Source organism: Physella acuta, unplaced genomic scaffold, assembly GCF_028476545.2.
Source record: "Physella acuta isolate Inbredline_101_S28 unplaced genomic scaffold, ASM2847654v3 ptg000893l, whole genome shotgun sequence".
NCBI classification, from domain to species: domain Eukaryota; kingdom Metazoa; phylum Mollusca; class Gastropoda; family Physidae; genus Physella; species Physella acuta.
In genome coordinates, this window is record NW_026732410.1 from 277,028 (window position 1) to 293,553 (window position 16,526).

Here is a 16,526-nt window from a genome sequence, read left to right on the forward strand (position 1 = left end):
AGATGTGTTCTTCAAAAATACTTATGACATATGGCCAGACACCATCAACAACTGTATATAGATGTGTTCTTCAAAAATACTTGTTTATGACGTATGGCCAGACACCATCAACAACTGTATATAGATGTGTTCTTCAAAAATACTTGTTTATGACGTATGGCCAGACACCATCAACAACTGTATTAGTATATAGATGTGTTCTTCAAAAATACTTGTTTATGACGTATGGCCAGACACCATCAACAACCCTCACCTATGGGAAATTTTCCGCATATGAAGAAAGTAGGAAAAGAATACTGCTACTTTTATTACTTAATCTCTTAAAATATGACATTTCTAGCTTTGTATACTTACATAAATATAAAAAAAAATGGTTAAAAATAAATTATGCCATTTGTTATTTTCATCGTTTATGTAACTAATAACCAAAATATTTTAATATTTTTAATGAAGTCTTTTTCAATATCAGAAGTGTTTTTGTTTAGCTGTCATAAAACCAATCAGATGAAGCGTTTGAGACTTTTTTCAAATTTGTACTTACGTTACAATGTCTGCTTGTTAGATGGTGGTAAAATATTTAACTAAAATTAAACAAATTTCTAATAAAGTGATTTCTTTCTAACTTTCCAGAAATCTATATCTCTGATAATGATTCAATAATTAAGATTACCATATTCAATAACAAAGGGGGATGAGGTGGTCGCAGTTGACGAATGCTGGTAACAAACCACAGTGACTTCATCAATGTTTACTAAGGAGCAAATAGCACTGATTTTTGAGTGATTTTATCAGAAAATACTAGCAACATAAAGTAAATTAGGTATAAAGCAAACATTTTTGGTCACTAGTGGCTAAATACGGTATTAATTTTAAAAAATTACTCTTACATCTTAACAATATCTAAATAAAGTATGAAAACCTGAATTAATACAATTACAAGCTTATAAATTCACTAAAAATAAAAATGTAAACATAAATGTTCTTGAGCTATTATAATAAAAATGTTTTGGTTGCAAAACGTGTTGAAAAGATTTTCAGAAATGCTTACAGAAAATTCATGTTTATTTTCATTTTAATGCACTTTCATTCTTTTTAATATAAATATTATTATACTTGTTTTATTTGTATTTGTTGGTGTAAATGCTGGTATTTAGTGTTTGAACTTTAGGGAAGGGGTGGGGGGTGTGACAAACATTGAAACATAAATGATCATGTATATACTTGGAACAAAAGGAAAAAACATGGTTTAAGAGCACAAAACTTTTTATAATAAATTTTTATTGTTTTAAATTACTCTTTTTGTCTTCCTTCTTTTTGACTTTTTTATTCATTTTCAGCTCTTTTTCCCATTTTTGTCTGTGCATTGTATAGAGTCGCATTGTGGCTTGGGCATCCTGAATCTAAAAAAAAGAAAAGTTTATAAAATCAGTACTACGTTAACAAAAAAAGTTTCATAGTAAACAGGAATGATTAAGTTTATGTGTCTGCGTGAATGAACATGGCATGTTGTACACATCCCCCCTACTTACTGAACTGTGCTCGCCCTCCTGTATAGTTACGTTTAACAATTTTTCAGTTAACTTTTTCAATGATGGTATTTTTCCTTTAAAAAGATCACGGAAGGGCTTGTATTTGCTGGTATCTCGAATCATTTTATGAGGGTGTGTAAGAAACAGGACCTATTATGAAAATTAACATATTTTTAAAATTAAAAAAACAAAAAAAATGAAACTAAATACTTCATATTCAATTTTAATTGTATACAATTTAAAAAAAAAAGGATATTTAGGATTTACGTGGCATCAGGTTTAATAATTGAAGTCATGTAACAACAATCAAACTTAAAAATATAAGTATCTAACAATAAAGCTTTAACATTTTTTAAGTCACTAGTGTTTCTAATACAATTTTTTAAGTTACCTGTAAGTCATGACGAAGTGCATGTCCAACCAGTATTCTCCCTTTAATGATATCACTAACTTTCTTTTGTACTATAGTGAATTCCTCACCTGTATATACAGAATAAGATACAAATTTCAGCAATATAATGTTAAAGCTTGATGTGCATATACATCGCATAAATTTTACATCAATTACAATTTTTTTTAAACTATCAATATCAATTAGCAACTGTATTTGGTTTTAGATTTATAAGCAAATCCTCAAAGGTATTTCAATAGAAAGTATTTACCTGTGGCTAAATTTTCAGGTGTAACACCACTAACGAAAGTTCGGTAATCAGTAACCTTCTCTCTTGGCAGTACAAATGTGTCATACAAGCAAACTCCAAAATGGTTGACAATGGACACGCGTGCTAATATGCTGTCTTCCCCTCTAGGACCAACTCCTACCATCTCACAATCCATTGCAACACAACTGGTTAGTCTGAAAGAAAATCAAATATGTTTACCCTTAAATAGTTTAACCTGCAATGCTTTAATAATTTCTACAACAAGATTTCAAATCCCATGCATTTATTAGTTTATTTAATTGATTTTTCATTTGAATCAAATTTTTAAATATTTAAACAATACAATACTGTTCAACAAACTGTAACATACTATATCAAATCTTAAAACTATTAGCATTTCTTAAACAAAATATTATAATGTACTATTTTTGAATGTTTGTATACAAAAAGTGTGAATGATAGTTAAATTTTAAATAGCCTTTGAATCTGTATATAGTTTTCTTAGAGGTGTCTCTGAAATCAATGTTGACAACTGATGGTCATAGGGCAACCATTTAGAAAGTGACTTGAACAGCTAACAATAACCCAAAGTGAACAGCTAACTATAACCCAAACTGAATAGGGTGTCTATTCTATTAGCAATAGCAACTCTAAAAAAATAACAAAAATGGAATAATAAGAATACCTAACATTATTTAAAGTTAACCAGAAATGAAGACTGAGTACTAGTAACAATATAGTAATTTAAATCCTAATTGATCAGGAACACTATGACAAGCAAACCATAGAAAGCATTTATTTACTGTGCATTGAACTCACCATTATACTTTTTTTCCTTTCAAAGAACACCTATTTATTTAGAGTTGGCTAATTTTTAAAACTTACCCTTTAAATGAATCCGGCTTTACTAATTTATCATTTGAATCTTGCAGTTTAGATTCATCTCCCTCTTTCCCACTTTCAATGGATTCCTCACCTTCAACAAGTATTGAATCTACATTGTCGAACCAAACATCAGTTTTTACCCTGACAATGAATACATTTCCAAAATTAATCACTCATGAAATTTCAATAATTATGTAAATAATTGTATACAAATATACACATAAGATACTTTACTTTTTTGTATCGCTTTCCTTTGTTGTTTCTTCTTCTACTTGTTTTTTTATAGGACTTTTTTTTCTTTTACTTGCATCAATGTTTAGCTCCTGTAAAGAAAGAAAAACTAGTTAATTTACAGAAAACAATGCTGTATTGTTAATGCATCCATTTTAATGGTTGTAAAACTAGAAAATTAAGTTGGTATTTTACCTTACACAGCTTCATCCAGTTAGATGAACCATTTTGATCTTTCTTAGAAGCTGTAAAATGGGAAATGATAAAAAAAAATTATTGTAACATTTGCAAAATTATTATATAACATTGCACAAGTACCAGAACCATACTTAATTCTAAAATCAATGTGATTAACTACAACACCCTTGAATGAAGTTTGAGACTAAGCCTGTAGAGAAAAATGAATAAATGACAAAAAGTTGTATCAGAATATAGAGAGGGTTTGTCTAATTTTATGATTTTTTGAGTAGAGAAATAAAAATAATTTTTTCCCAGTACAAATAGAATAAATAAACATTTTACATAGTTATCAATATAGTATATCTTCACTATCTCTTTATTATATACCAGAGTCACAGAGCAACAGCTGAATTTAACATATCTGCCCTATTGAACACCATGTAACTTAACCTAGTTTCAATGGATATTGGTGCTTACCTTTTTTCCTTTTTTTGTTAGGCTTTTCAGTATTAGAGATGATTTTACTAGGGTTTGGTGCATTTTCAGCTTTTTGTGACACACTTTCAGGTGAATTGTGTACTTCTCCAACTGCATTGCCACAAACAACGTCTTTACATGTTTTAATATGATTGTCTACTGTGCCTTGCTCTTCAAAGTTCTTTAACACTTGCCCCTGTACAATTTGAGCATCTTTTGTTTTGTTGTCCACTTGTTTTGAAAGGCCTAAGTTCACATCTTTTATTTTTGGTTTGTTAGAGGTGACAGTGACTAAATCATTAACACCATTTATATGTTTATAACTGTCTTTTAATTTCTGCTTATTTATAATATTCTGTTTTGACTTAAATTCTTGGCCCTTCTTTTTCACTTTATCTTTGAAGACATGAGCTGATTTTAGATCAAACTGTTTTGTTTTAAACTTCCCCATGTGTATAATCTCCAACCTGAGGAATAAAAATGTCTATATGATCAATATTGTAATTATTGTTACTGTTAAAAGTGAAATGGCATGACTCTCAATTAAGTTTGGTTTAGTGCTACAACTAGGCATTAATATGTTGGGGCACAATATATTAAAAGCTAAAAATGTATTACTAATTAGGGCCTAACTGTTGCACTGTCCCAGGTTTAACTGTTAACATTAGCTCTTAAATTACAATGCCACTGCTCAAGGTTACACTAGTATAAAATATTAATATTATTAGGTGAACAATGTACTCTTAATTCTTTAACTTGTAATTACTTGCTTTGGTCTTAAACTTTTTGGATTCTTATCAATAGCCCTATGGGTCAACTAGATCATTTTATTAAATTTCATGTTTTTAAACAATTGTATTAAAACTTTTCAGTAATAAATAAAGACTAGCAATGTTTTCATCAGATGCAATCAAGCTCATTTACTAGCCGTCTTATTTAAGTGCTTTTTTGGTAAAATTATAGTTAATGATTCAGGAGAAACCACTCTAACTTACAAATGGCCGCTTTTTATATAGAAAATCCTGCTGTTTAAAGGGTAATCTATTGTTTTAGGTACGTAAAATCGTCCGAGAAAAGAAATGTAAAAAAAGGTGACACAATAAATTTTAGTAAATTATTTCACATTTTAAGGAGGATTTATGTTTTATAATTTACAAAAATGTTTCAAAAATTCATTTATGTTCCTTTTTTGATCAACTGAATTAAAACTTTTCAGTAATAAATAAAAACTAGAGATGTTTTCATCAGATGCGACCAAGCTCATTTACTTTAGCAGCCATCTTGTTTAAGTTCTTTTTTGGCAAAATTATAGAGATTCAGGGGAAACCACTCTAACTTACAGATGGCCGCTGTTTAGATAGATAGCAAATCTTGCTAGCAAACACTGCTGTTTAAATTTAATTTCTGCCCTTAATTCACATATTGATATATTTAGCCATTGATTTTGGTTTATTATTCAGGACACAAATATATCACACTATACTTCTATTAAAGCCTGATTTTTTTACGTACCTAAAATAAAACTAAAATGATTAGGCCTAATGATTTATTGATTAAGATATTACCAAGTTTTAAAGGGTAAAACTCCATTTTAGCGTATTTTATTCCCGCTTCATGTTCACCTCCAGTTTAGCGTATTTTATTATAAACACAACCGAAACACACAAAAACGTTAGGAAAACATTGGGCTTATTTCTTTATGAAATTTAGATTCAGTTTTGATAATTAACTTTTGTCAAAACTTGAGAAAAATTCAAATTTGGAATATTGAATGATATAAATAAGTTGAACTCACGATGACCCCAAAACTGAGGCCAACACAATTTCAAATAGCTATTGCCCAAGTTATGACGTATGCTAATAATTAAAGTCAATGTGAACTCACTGTGAACCGTCGACCGTGTATGAATTTTTCTCCCACTGACGATCACACGCTATTTAATTGGAACTGTCCTAATGCTTTTTTTTTTTTTTTTTTACCTTTTCTAATTAAAACTCATATACATATATATATATATATAAAAAGGTAATCTATCATTTTAGGTGCATAAAATTGTCCGAGGCTAGCAATGTGCGAAAAAGTTACCTCATTGTCAAGGCTTTAATAGAAGTATATTGTGATATATTTGTGTCAAATATTATAGACAAATGAATAATAAACCTAAATCAATGGCTAAATATATCAATAGGCCTATAGGCAAGAAATTAACTTTAAACAGCAGTGTTTGCGAGCAGGATTTGCTGTATAAAAAGCGGTCATCTGTAAGTTAGAGTGGCTTCCCCTGAATCTTGCGCTATAAGTTTACAATAAAAAAAAGAAACAAGATGGCTGCTATAGTAAATGAGCATTGTTGCATCTGTTGGAAACATTGCTAGTCTTCATTTATTACTGAAAAGTGTTAATTCAATTGTTTAAAAACAGGTACATAATCATAAATGAAACAAGGAAACATTTTTGTATTTTTCAAAACACAAATCCTCCTCAAAATGTAAAATAATTATTAAAATTCAAGGAGTCACCTGTTTTTCACATTACAAGTCGTGGGCGATTTTACGTAGGCCCTACCTAAAACGATAGATTACCAAAAAAAAAAGATCTAGATCTAACTAATCGGACTCTTATCCTAGTGTTTTCCTAATGATTTTGTGTTTCGGTTGTTTATAATAAAATACGCTCAACCGGAGGTGAATGTGAAGCTGCGAATAAAATACACTAAAATGGAGCTTTACCGTTTTAATTTTAAGTAAATTTTTAAGCCTACCTAAAAAAAACAACTTTGTCACGACTCACTTACTTATCACTTACTGACTATTTTTTAAATAAGTGTATTGAAACAATTTGCTAATAGATTATTATAATTATTAGTCTACAATGTAGCTATTCTAACATTTAACGCTACCGTGTTTTAGTTAACTATATTGTTTGTTAAAACTATTAATATTCTTGTGTATTTCATTTTGTTTGACGCATTGCTTTTTTAACACGAGAGGTAGACGTTCTATTTTCACTTTTATTTCTAGCTTCCGACTTCCGTTTTTCCAAAACTAGGCTAATAAACGAACGTTACCATTTCCTTTACTCCAAAAGAAGAAAGACCAAAAGCCCAGTATTAGTATCGTTCAAAGGGGGGGGGGGGGAGTAGACAATCATTTTTGTATTAGCCTAGGCCTACACTGCGATGAAACGGAAGAAGTGATGTGTTGTGATGGAAAAATAAAAAGCGCTAGATCTAAAATGCAAAGCTAAAAGTAAATGAATTGATATGATGTTAATAAAATCTTAAAATCAACCAGTGGCGTAGCTAGGATTTTCGGGCCGCTATGCAAAAATTATCAGTGGGCCCCTTCGTCAGCCGTCAGACTACAATAGAGTTTAACGAAGAAATCAACTGCAACTTATGATGGAGGATTTTAAATAAATATTCTATACATTTTATATTTTCGGGTGCTGGATGTAAATTTTAGGGTTCTGGATGTCGATCTCACAAAAGAGTATTATTTCAAGTTTATTTATAGGCTAATTCCCTCAATGACCATGCGGCAATGCCTGTAATGATATTATTACGAATGGGCCCTGTTCGACCCCCCCCCCCCCCTCATCCCCACTGAATCACACTACTTTAAAATAAGAAAGGAGTGGCGGCCCTTTTGGAGGTTTTAATTATTTCTACAATAGAAAAGTAACTGGATTTTCATTTTCTTTTAAAAATTCTTTATATTAAACAAATCTTCAAATTCCAATGTAAAAGTTTTAATTTTTTTAAAGAAGAAAAAGGGCCCCTAAATGCCTTTGGCCCTAGCTATGCCTTGCTTACGCTAGCTACGCCACTGGAAATAACGCACTTAAAAACTGTTCTATTTATTATCTTATATAGACAATATATATGTGACTTTTGAGGCTGATAATTTAGGACGATAGTAATAATTTTAAGACAAAACCCAAAATTTTAATAGCTTAAAAGTGAACAGTAAAGATTTTCTTTAAATACATAATAATGCACCAAAGTAATCCATAACTATAAAGTTAAGGACAAAGTTGGTTGCTTCTTATATTTTAATAAGGATTTCAACAAATAATAAAGTGTACTACGCTTTTATTTATAGTTGTTTAGATAGTGAAAGATTAACATATATTTCAAAAAATCTTTCATTTACCATATTTTAGTGCAATATTATATAAAAGGTTTTTTTTTGTTTTTACAAGGTTTTCTTTAATTTGCTTCCTCTGCCTGTCTTTTGTCTTCGTCATTTATCAAAACTGGCGAGTGAAATTTTGACCTCTTCTAACCGACCAATTATTTTCTGCTTTTTAGTGCATTATTAAATATAAAAGCTTATATTAAAACCTTTTTATGCATTTTTACAATGTTTTATTTAACTAGCTTCCCTGTTATTTTGTCGTTCTTCTTCATGGATCGAAACAAAAGAATTACATGACTAAAAACAATTGCACACCAAACAAACAAAAACTATGCGCATGTAACAGCTGGGTAAATAGTACAAAATATAGGAGATTGAACTTCATTTTGTTAAAAAATTAAGCATCCAATTAAATGTAACTTAATATCAAATTGCATTGTCATCGGATCTTGGCCCACGTGCCAAGTTTGATACAAATTGGTCCGTTTGAAGTGCTTGAAAGTTTGCTAGGCAGTCTTGATCCATGATGACGAAGTTATTTAAATATTAGTGCATTATTATATATTTAAAGATAATCATTTATTTTCCCTTTTTTAGTGCATTATTACATAAAAGTTTATTATTAAAACGTTTTTATGTAATATTTTAATGCATTTTTTCAGTATTTTAAAATATTTAACAAAGGCGTAGCGAGGGCAGGGCGGGGGTGCGGATACACCTGGTGACACCATTTGGGGGGTGACAACATGGCGACAAATAAATGTACAGAAGAATAATGCGTTTTGCTAGTTCCAAAAAGGATTAATGAAAGTTAAATAGTTTTTTAAATAGAAATCAGCAACCCCGACATGGGCGTTTGTGTGGGCACCATGACGTAAAGTGTGGTAAAGGTGCTAACTATAGAGAACACAATGCTACATACAACTGTATTATTAACCACTATAGATAAACATCGTTACTGTTAAGTCTGCAGAGATTAAAGCTTATGCACACATGTATGCGTATGTAGCATATATTTAAATTATAGGTCTATGTAGGCAAATACAAATATATATATATATATATATATATATATATATATATATATATATATATATATATATATATATATATATATATATATATATATATATATATATAGTTTCTTGGGGGGGGGGGGGGGGTGACACTAACTAAAAACTATTGCGCATCAAATAAACACGAAAAATGCGCGTATAATAGCGCGGTAAATAGTACTTTAGGAAATTTTAATTAATTATTTTAAAAAAATAATCAAAGCATCCATAAGTCACATTTGAAGTCAGATTGCATTATCATAGGGTCTTGACCCATGTGACAAGTTTCAGAAAAATTGGTCGGTTAGAAGTGGTCGAAATTTCGCCCGTCAGTTGCGATTGATGACTAACTAAGGCAGACAAAAGCACGACAGAGGAAGCAAGTAAAAAGCTTGTAACAGTTGACAAAAACTTATAATCATGCCTTGTGTGTTAAGACTAGTCTTATACCTAGTTTTCCTGATCGACCTTCTCCCATTTTCGTTTACCGCTCTTGATGTATATTTAATTTTGCAGCTTTTATTAATCTTATACTTAGCTTTTTTTTATATCACCAGACAATAGGTTTTGCATTTTTTTTTTTGCTCCCAAAAGACGAACAACATCATGGACTGAGGGAAGATCTTAAAGCACGTCATTCCTCTAGAGATGTAGTTTATGGTCATAGCGATGAACGGACCTGAAATAGATAGTTATGAGTTTTCAGTTCTACACAACTGTCATAAAACAGAAATAACTGTTGACTAAGATTTTTTACTCATTTAATTTTTATAATATAAAGACACGTAGCATTGATTTTGTGGTAGACTGAAACTACATCAATTGGTACAGAGGCGTAGCGACCCTTTCCGGCGCCCGGGGACAATCTTTCAATTTGGCGCCCCCCGGGACAAACTTTCAATTTGGCGCCCCCACCGCGGACAAACTTTCAATTTGGCTTCCCATATATTTCCCACGTTTTCTTTAACTTGCTTTCTCTGTGTCTGTGTTTGTTTGTCTTTCCAATCAAATCTTGCGATCGAAATTTCTGGCACTTCCCAGTTAGCTAGCGCGCTGAAATTTTCAGGGAAGCTTTCTTTTGGATGACCATTGAATATTCAATTGTTATTATTACTAAATTGATCAATGGAAACATTTTATTGAGCATTTTAGACCGCTATATAATCTATATATATAATTCTCCTCTGCGAGCCATTAGAAAAAAAACGAGCGACGCGTACCTCGCGCGCAGTGAAGCGAACGATCCCACATCGCCACAGGCTTAGGGGCAGATAATTTAGTTTGAACCGAGTTTAAAGTTACAGGAGGTAGGCCAGTTTGGGGGAGACGATATGGTCGAGTGGTTGGGCACACGATTGCTATCCCACTCGACACGGGTTCAAATCTATGTGTTAACACAACGTGTTTTTTACGAGTTGTCTTTTTACGAGTTGTCTTTTTACGATCGCTTGCATTATTGTGATGTATAGCGTTTATTTTCTACTTTTTAGTTCAATCAGAAAACGTGGGTTTTTAAAAACTTTTTTAATGATTATTATTTTTAATATTTATAATGCAAAACTGCAGCTAGAATAAGCTTTTAATTTTTTCCCAACCCATTTTGGCGCCCCCTAGGGTCTGCGCCCGGGGACATATGCACTCCCCCCACCCTGTTCTGTACTAAAATATCTTTAAGTTAGTCCTGTCAAACTATGTTGGTTGTAATTTAAGTTAATTGTTTTATGTAATACTGATTGACGGAATTTTGATCTTATTGCGGACGTTGAACAGAACTGATGTGGTGTGATACAAATGTTTGTATGCCTTTTGCACGCATAATCTCTTTAAGATTTCTATTAACATGTCTAGTTCATTGATTTCCTGTATCAAGGAACGCATAGGCTAAATTTAAATTGGTTTACTTTTTCCGTATTGTGGATTCTAATTTCAGTCAGTAGCCTCTCTTTCTTGTTCTTCAGTCCAATGTTTCTTCTATGAATATATAAGCTATTATAACCAGTATCCCACTCCCATTCTGGAAGTTTCAATGGCTATCGCCGAGGAAAAATGTCTGAAAGAAACCCTGCTTCTCTCGAGACTGCCATGCATTTTGAAATTATTATTTAAGCCTACTTGCAGCCCTGCTTGTGGTGATGCACCACATGTTATGTCGTTATCACATTTTCCTAATAGTTCAGTATTGTCTGCATATGCAAGATATTGGAGCGGTTGCTGTGTAAAGAAAGTATATCCAAAAAGCTGATATAGACAAAAGGCCGACAGCCAAAAGGTAGAAATCCCATGTCAGCAGTGGCGTACCGAGGTCGGGTGTCACCCGGTGCGGCACTTAATGGTGTCAACCCCCCCCCCCCCCCCAGAGGCGTAGCTATTCTCCCGGGGACAAACTTTCAATTTTCGATTTGCACCCCCCTCGAACTTCCGATTTGCACCCCCTCGAACTTTCGATTTGCACCCACCCTCTCAAATCTTTCTCTATATATTTTTACTATTTTTTTGCCTTGGTGTCACCGGATCTCGTTTTTTATTACCCTCTCTGTTGTAATGGTTAGTCCACGTCTAATTATACTTGTTTTGAGTTGGTCTATATGCAGAGTTTCTTCCAGGCACCCCCCCCCCGAAGAAAGTCTACCCCCCCCTCCGGAGAAAAAAGTCTGGAAGAACTATATGAGATAGGCCAAGAGACATGTAAAACATCTATCTATCTATATAATTCTCTTCTGGGAGACGTTAAAAAACAAGCTGCAAGCGCGCCTTGCAGTCCCCTCTCTTCCTGTCTATCGCTACCCCCCACCTCACATGGTCTGGTGAGCTGTGGTTCACGCTAAATGTTTACATTATACAATCGTAGAGCCGGGTTTGGTGACGGCTATTAGGGGCAGATAACTTAGAGGAGGTAACTAAGAGGAGGCTGCTTTCACGGGGGGGGGGGGGGGGAAAGGGGGGGTAGTTTAATAGTGTTTTAAAGCAAATATTTTCAGTGGCAGCATTGGTACTGTCGAATTCACAAATTATGAATCACTGAAAAGTAGAAAAAAACAACAACTAAATAGCGGCGTATGATACACCGCGGGTCGGCTCGTTAATAATGTGTGGTTAAAAATACTAACTTGAACACACAATGTGGCCGAAGTTAATAAACACTAGAAAAAACAACGAAAAACTCAATTTCCGGCGTAGTTCTTTACACACTATAGCGGACTTTCAAAATCTAGAGTATGTAGGCCTATACGGTAGTCACACTTAAAGTGGTAAACGGAAAAAAAGTCACAGGAAAAAAAACACAGAAAAAAAGTCACAGTTTTTGCTAGGAAAAAAAGTCACAGAAAAAAAGTCACAGTGGAAAAATTTTATCGGAAAAAAAGTCACAGAAATAAAGTCACAGAAAAAAAGTCACAAAAATCTTTTTAGAAATCTTTTTATTAATTTGTTAAGAATTGTAAATTTTGTATGTTTATTGTTGTGGTTTGTATTTTTTGGTAGCATAAATTATTTATAGACGTTAAAAGCATTATGATTTATAACAATTGTAAGTAAAAATACTCTAAGATAATTAACATAACAATCTCAACTTTTGTTACGCATTTAGTTAAATACGCGGTAGAAAAGTTAATTATAAAAAAATTTTAGGCACATTTTGCTGTAGGCTATTCTCTGGTCGGCCTCTCCTCAGTAGGCATTGTCCGAACATATTTGTGTTGTTGACGTTATGCGTCAATGACAGCCTTTGAACCTTGTCGGCTTTCTGTTTTGATCCTAAGTTTTGTTATGTAATGAGAGTGATAAATGTGGGCAGTAAAGGTGGTTGAACTAAACATAACTATTGTTGTCATGAGTTGAGGGCAGCAAGTCCGACGAACTTACCATTTCACGGTAATTTAATATTGGTATTTAAAAAAAAAACACGATGAAAAACGTGGACTTTGGAGCATTCTATTAAATGCTACTAATCTTAAGTTTAAAATAATTACAATCTACATACTTCATAATAAATATTTTTAGATGAATTATAAAAATTCCTATGCGTATACAGCCTACACACATTACATTACATTTAATTAATCCTAAGTTAATTTGCACTCTCTAATTATTTAATACATAAAAGTATTAACAAATATCATGCAAATATATATTTGTGACTTTTTTTCCTGTGACTTTTTTTCCTGTGACTTTTTTTCTGTGTTTTTTTTCCTGTGTTTTTTTTTCCTGTGACTTTTTTTCCTACAATCGATAAAGTAAGCCTTATAAAATAATAGAAAAACTAACATAGGTGACTTTTAATAGTTTATCAAAAGATTTTTTAAAACTGATTTGAGGTAATCACTTGTTGAAAATTTCAATGAAATTGCCATTTGTTCAAAGAACGCCTTTAAGTTAGAATAAAAAAAGACGAATACAATTGAAACAATTTAAAGCGAGACTCCTTGTACAAATAAAATACTTAAAAAAAACTTTTTAAAAAACCACGTTTTTCTTGTGGACTAAAAAGTAGAAAATAACTATTTACATACATTTGATGACAAAAAACGTGGGTACGTTCACCATCAAATTTCCCGACCCATCTGCCCGACCCACGTTTTTTGTCATCAAATGTATGTAAATAGTTATTTTCTACTTTTTAGTCCACAAGAAAAACGTGGTTTTTTAAAAAGTTTTTTTTAAGTATTTTATTTTCTCCTTTTTAGTCCGTTGCTACACATGAAAAACGTGGTTTTTAAAAAAGTTTTTTATATAGTTTATTTTCTACTTTATCTAATGACTTGATTAAGTATGAATTGACTAAGTGTTTATAAATACACGGACTAAAAAAATCTTGAGCGACCAGGATTCGAACCTGGGTTGTCGCGGCCACAACGCGAAGTACTAACCACTATACGATCACGGCCAGCGCGCTCACATCGATTGGGGCCGAAGTAACTGTGTCTATAAGCCTCCAGTCTTGTCGGTATCTTTAGAAATCATGTCCTCAATTTTATGGTCCTTGGGGCGTAATTAAATTAAGCTAATTACCGTCTCTAATTGCTAGTTTTTATGATTGCATCTGAAATTGTTAGGCGAAAGTAGCCTACATGCCAAATTTCAGATCTATTGAGCAATCAGAAGTGGGTTAATTTTCGATGTCAATTTTAACAACAAACACACGCGAAGCTGAGTTAATAAAAACGTGTTAAAATGAATAATGAGAACCTTAGTTACACTCTTTAAATGCCTTAAAGACCGTAACCCAATTTAAATGACTAGGATGACTGTTTCTACAGGTTTACACCTAGGCAAACGCAAACGAGGAAATAATCTTAGGCGACTTTGCGCATGCGTCAGCTATATGTATCGAATGGCAGCAGTTTGAAATAGTACTGTGATTAACATTCCCACGGATTAAATCATGTAAACACGGAAGTTATATATAATTTTTCTAACTTTTGGAACTTTATTAAATTAAAAAGTGAATAATTAGTTCAAATGTGCATTTCAATTCATCACGGATATCCCAATTTCGCAGTGTGTCTACACCCGATGCAATACTTTCAAGTAGGGTAAACAACAGGGCCAGTTTTTTAAAAGTGTGTCCTGTCTTATTCACGGTGATGGAAGTTCCGTCAACAGACTACCAATCATGTGAAATTAAAGATTTCGTCTTAAAAAAATATACACGATAATTAAAAATGAATGGGTTTAAATTCAGTATAAAATCATGATCAAGAATAAGCAGATACCATCCCCAAATCAAGGTCCTTTGCCACCCGACAAACGCCATGAATTAGTGCACTGGACGAAGCAAATACGCGAAACTATAGCAGCGGCCTTTCACGATGACCTCTCTATTACAATAGAAGGGGGAGCAGATAATGGTCAATTTTGCTATCTTGGTCTTATAAGGGTAGATAAAATCAATTATCATGGAGGAAGGCTCAACTCTGGCGACATTATTCTTGAGATTCAGGGTCAAAAGATATCAGGTTACACTCAAAGGGACGCCACTATCTGGCTAAAACAAGTAAGCCAAAATGGGGCACCTGTCATGATCAAAACAGTCCCCAGCACAGGTGAGTTCTAATCAGTGAAATCATTCAAATTTGGCTTACACACTTTATTTTATTTAGATCTAGATCTAGGTCATAAACACACTGGACCTATTATAAACTAGATCAACCATTAGTATGGTTATATTTATTATCATGTGACTTCACATTTTCTGTCTGTTCTTTCACAAATTAAAAATTCATTAGGCCAAACAAATTAACATTTTCAACAATTAGGCCTATAGCATACATTACACTACACAGTACACACATCCATAATTATTAATTTAAGAAGAAGTAGGCTCATAGGGTGTCATCTGACTAGATTCTTTAGGTTAGACTAGACTAGAGAGTAGGCCTGTAGATCAGTATCAGAGAAAAGATCCTATGGGATACGCCATAGATGACTGACACCTATACTTAACATTGATAACATCTTACTTAAACTATACTGGTTGAGTAATGGTTGTAGATCTGGCCTGTTGGTACTATTAAGATTCCATTCACCTACCAGAACGTAATGCGTATTGAAACACCAATGTAGAAATTGTAGGACTATTGAGTTAAATATAAAATTAAAGCAGCAACATCTAGCCTATTATAGTATTAATTTTAATGTACTGACCAGTGACGTAGCATATGCCACTATTTAGTTGTTTTAATTCACAATTTGTGAATTCGACACTACCAATGCTGCAGCTGAAAATATTTTGCTTTAAAACACTATCAGTAGCTAGTGAAGGACGATTATCCTCACCGTCACTTTCCAGATATTTAGATTGACAGTGTTTTATTTTATTTTTATTTTTTTGTGCATTTTAAAATTGAAAGCTTAATATCATAAGGTGTTTAAACTTGGTTTATTTCCTACTTTTTCAAAATAAAAATAAAAAGTTAATATTTAAGCTTTCAAAAACAATGAATACCATAGTTATTATTTTGATTCCATTAAATTGACACCCCACAAGATTGAAAATATATGCTATAAAAACATCAATATATTGCAAACTTAACTCAAAATGATAGTTATTTGTCCCTAATTGTCTATGGTCGGCAAACAGGTTTGAAAACATTAGTGAACACCAGCTCACCATATTTTGAAGACTAATCAAGAAATCTATATTATTTAATCACATTATATCCCCTTTTGTTATTAAATGTAGTAAGCCTAACCTTAAAGAAATCTGTCATAAATTATGAAAGACGGGATATGTGAATTGTTTGAACTATATAGTGTTATATCATTTTATAGTTTATATACTATAATATAAATAACAGATTTTGTTTGTAATACACCTCTTTTATTTTTATATAAATATGTAAACCCAGGGTCTGTATGCACGTTTCAAA

The 16,526-nt window shown here is 32.3% G+C and overlaps 2 protein-coding genes across 6 annotated transcripts in view; one reads left to right on the forward strand and one right to left on the reverse strand.

Annotated features, from left to right (window-relative positions):
• Positions 1-1,263: 1,263 nt before the first annotated feature.
• Positions 1,264-14,995, reverse strand: LOC131952887 (uncharacterized). Of its 4 annotated transcripts, none has more exons than XM_059315814.1 (9): positions 14,871-14,995; positions 3,965-4,431; positions 3,503-3,552; positions 3,311-3,399; positions 3,077-3,217; positions 2,192-2,385; positions 1,921-2,009; positions 1,530-1,679; positions 1,264-1,400 (listed from the first exon to the last, which is right to left on the reverse strand). In XM_059315814.1, exons 1-9 carry the CDS (start codon positions 14,909-14,911, stop codon positions 1,278-1,280), a joined length of 1,344 nt encoding a protein of 447 aa, XP_059171797.1. In that variant the 5' UTR covers positions 14,912-14,995; the 3' UTR covers positions 1,264-1,277. The 4 variants fall into 4 exon arrangements, with proteins under 4 accessions (XP_059171797.1, XP_059171799.1, XP_059171798.1 ...); XM_059315816.1 differs by lacking the exon at positions 14,871-14,995 and adding an exon at positions 9,610-9,633; XM_059315815.1 differs by lacking the exon at positions 14,871-14,995 and adding an exon at positions 6,865-6,999.
• LOC131952883 (membrane-associated guanylate kinase, WW and PDZ domain-containing protein 3) overlaps positions 14,447-16,526 on the forward strand; it is a 65,490-nt gene continuing 63,410 nt past the window's right edge. For both annotated transcript variants that reach the window (XM_059315803.1, XM_059315804.1), the window contains exon 1: positions 14,447-15,200. In XM_059315803.1, the coding sequence (XP_059171786.1) occupies positions 14,849-15,200 (352 nt within the window). In that variant the 5' untranslated portion in view covers positions 14,447-14,848. The remainder of the gene's footprint in view (positions 15,201-16,526) is intronic.

Bases quoted from the DNA above. Each gene is read 5' to 3' on its own strand.
- LOC131952887 (XM_059315814.1), bottom strand. From the start codon at position 14,911: ATGGCGTTTGTCGGGTGGCAAAGGACCTTGATTTGGGGATG. The intron at 2,010-2,191 runs GTAAATACTTTC...CTGTATATACAG, and splicing joins ACCTGAAAATTTAGCCACAG to GTGAGGAATTCACTATAGTA. The intron at 1,680-1,920 runs GTAACTTAAAAA...TTTTCATAATAG, and splicing joins CACTTCGTCATGACTTACAG to GTCCTGTTTCTTACACACCC.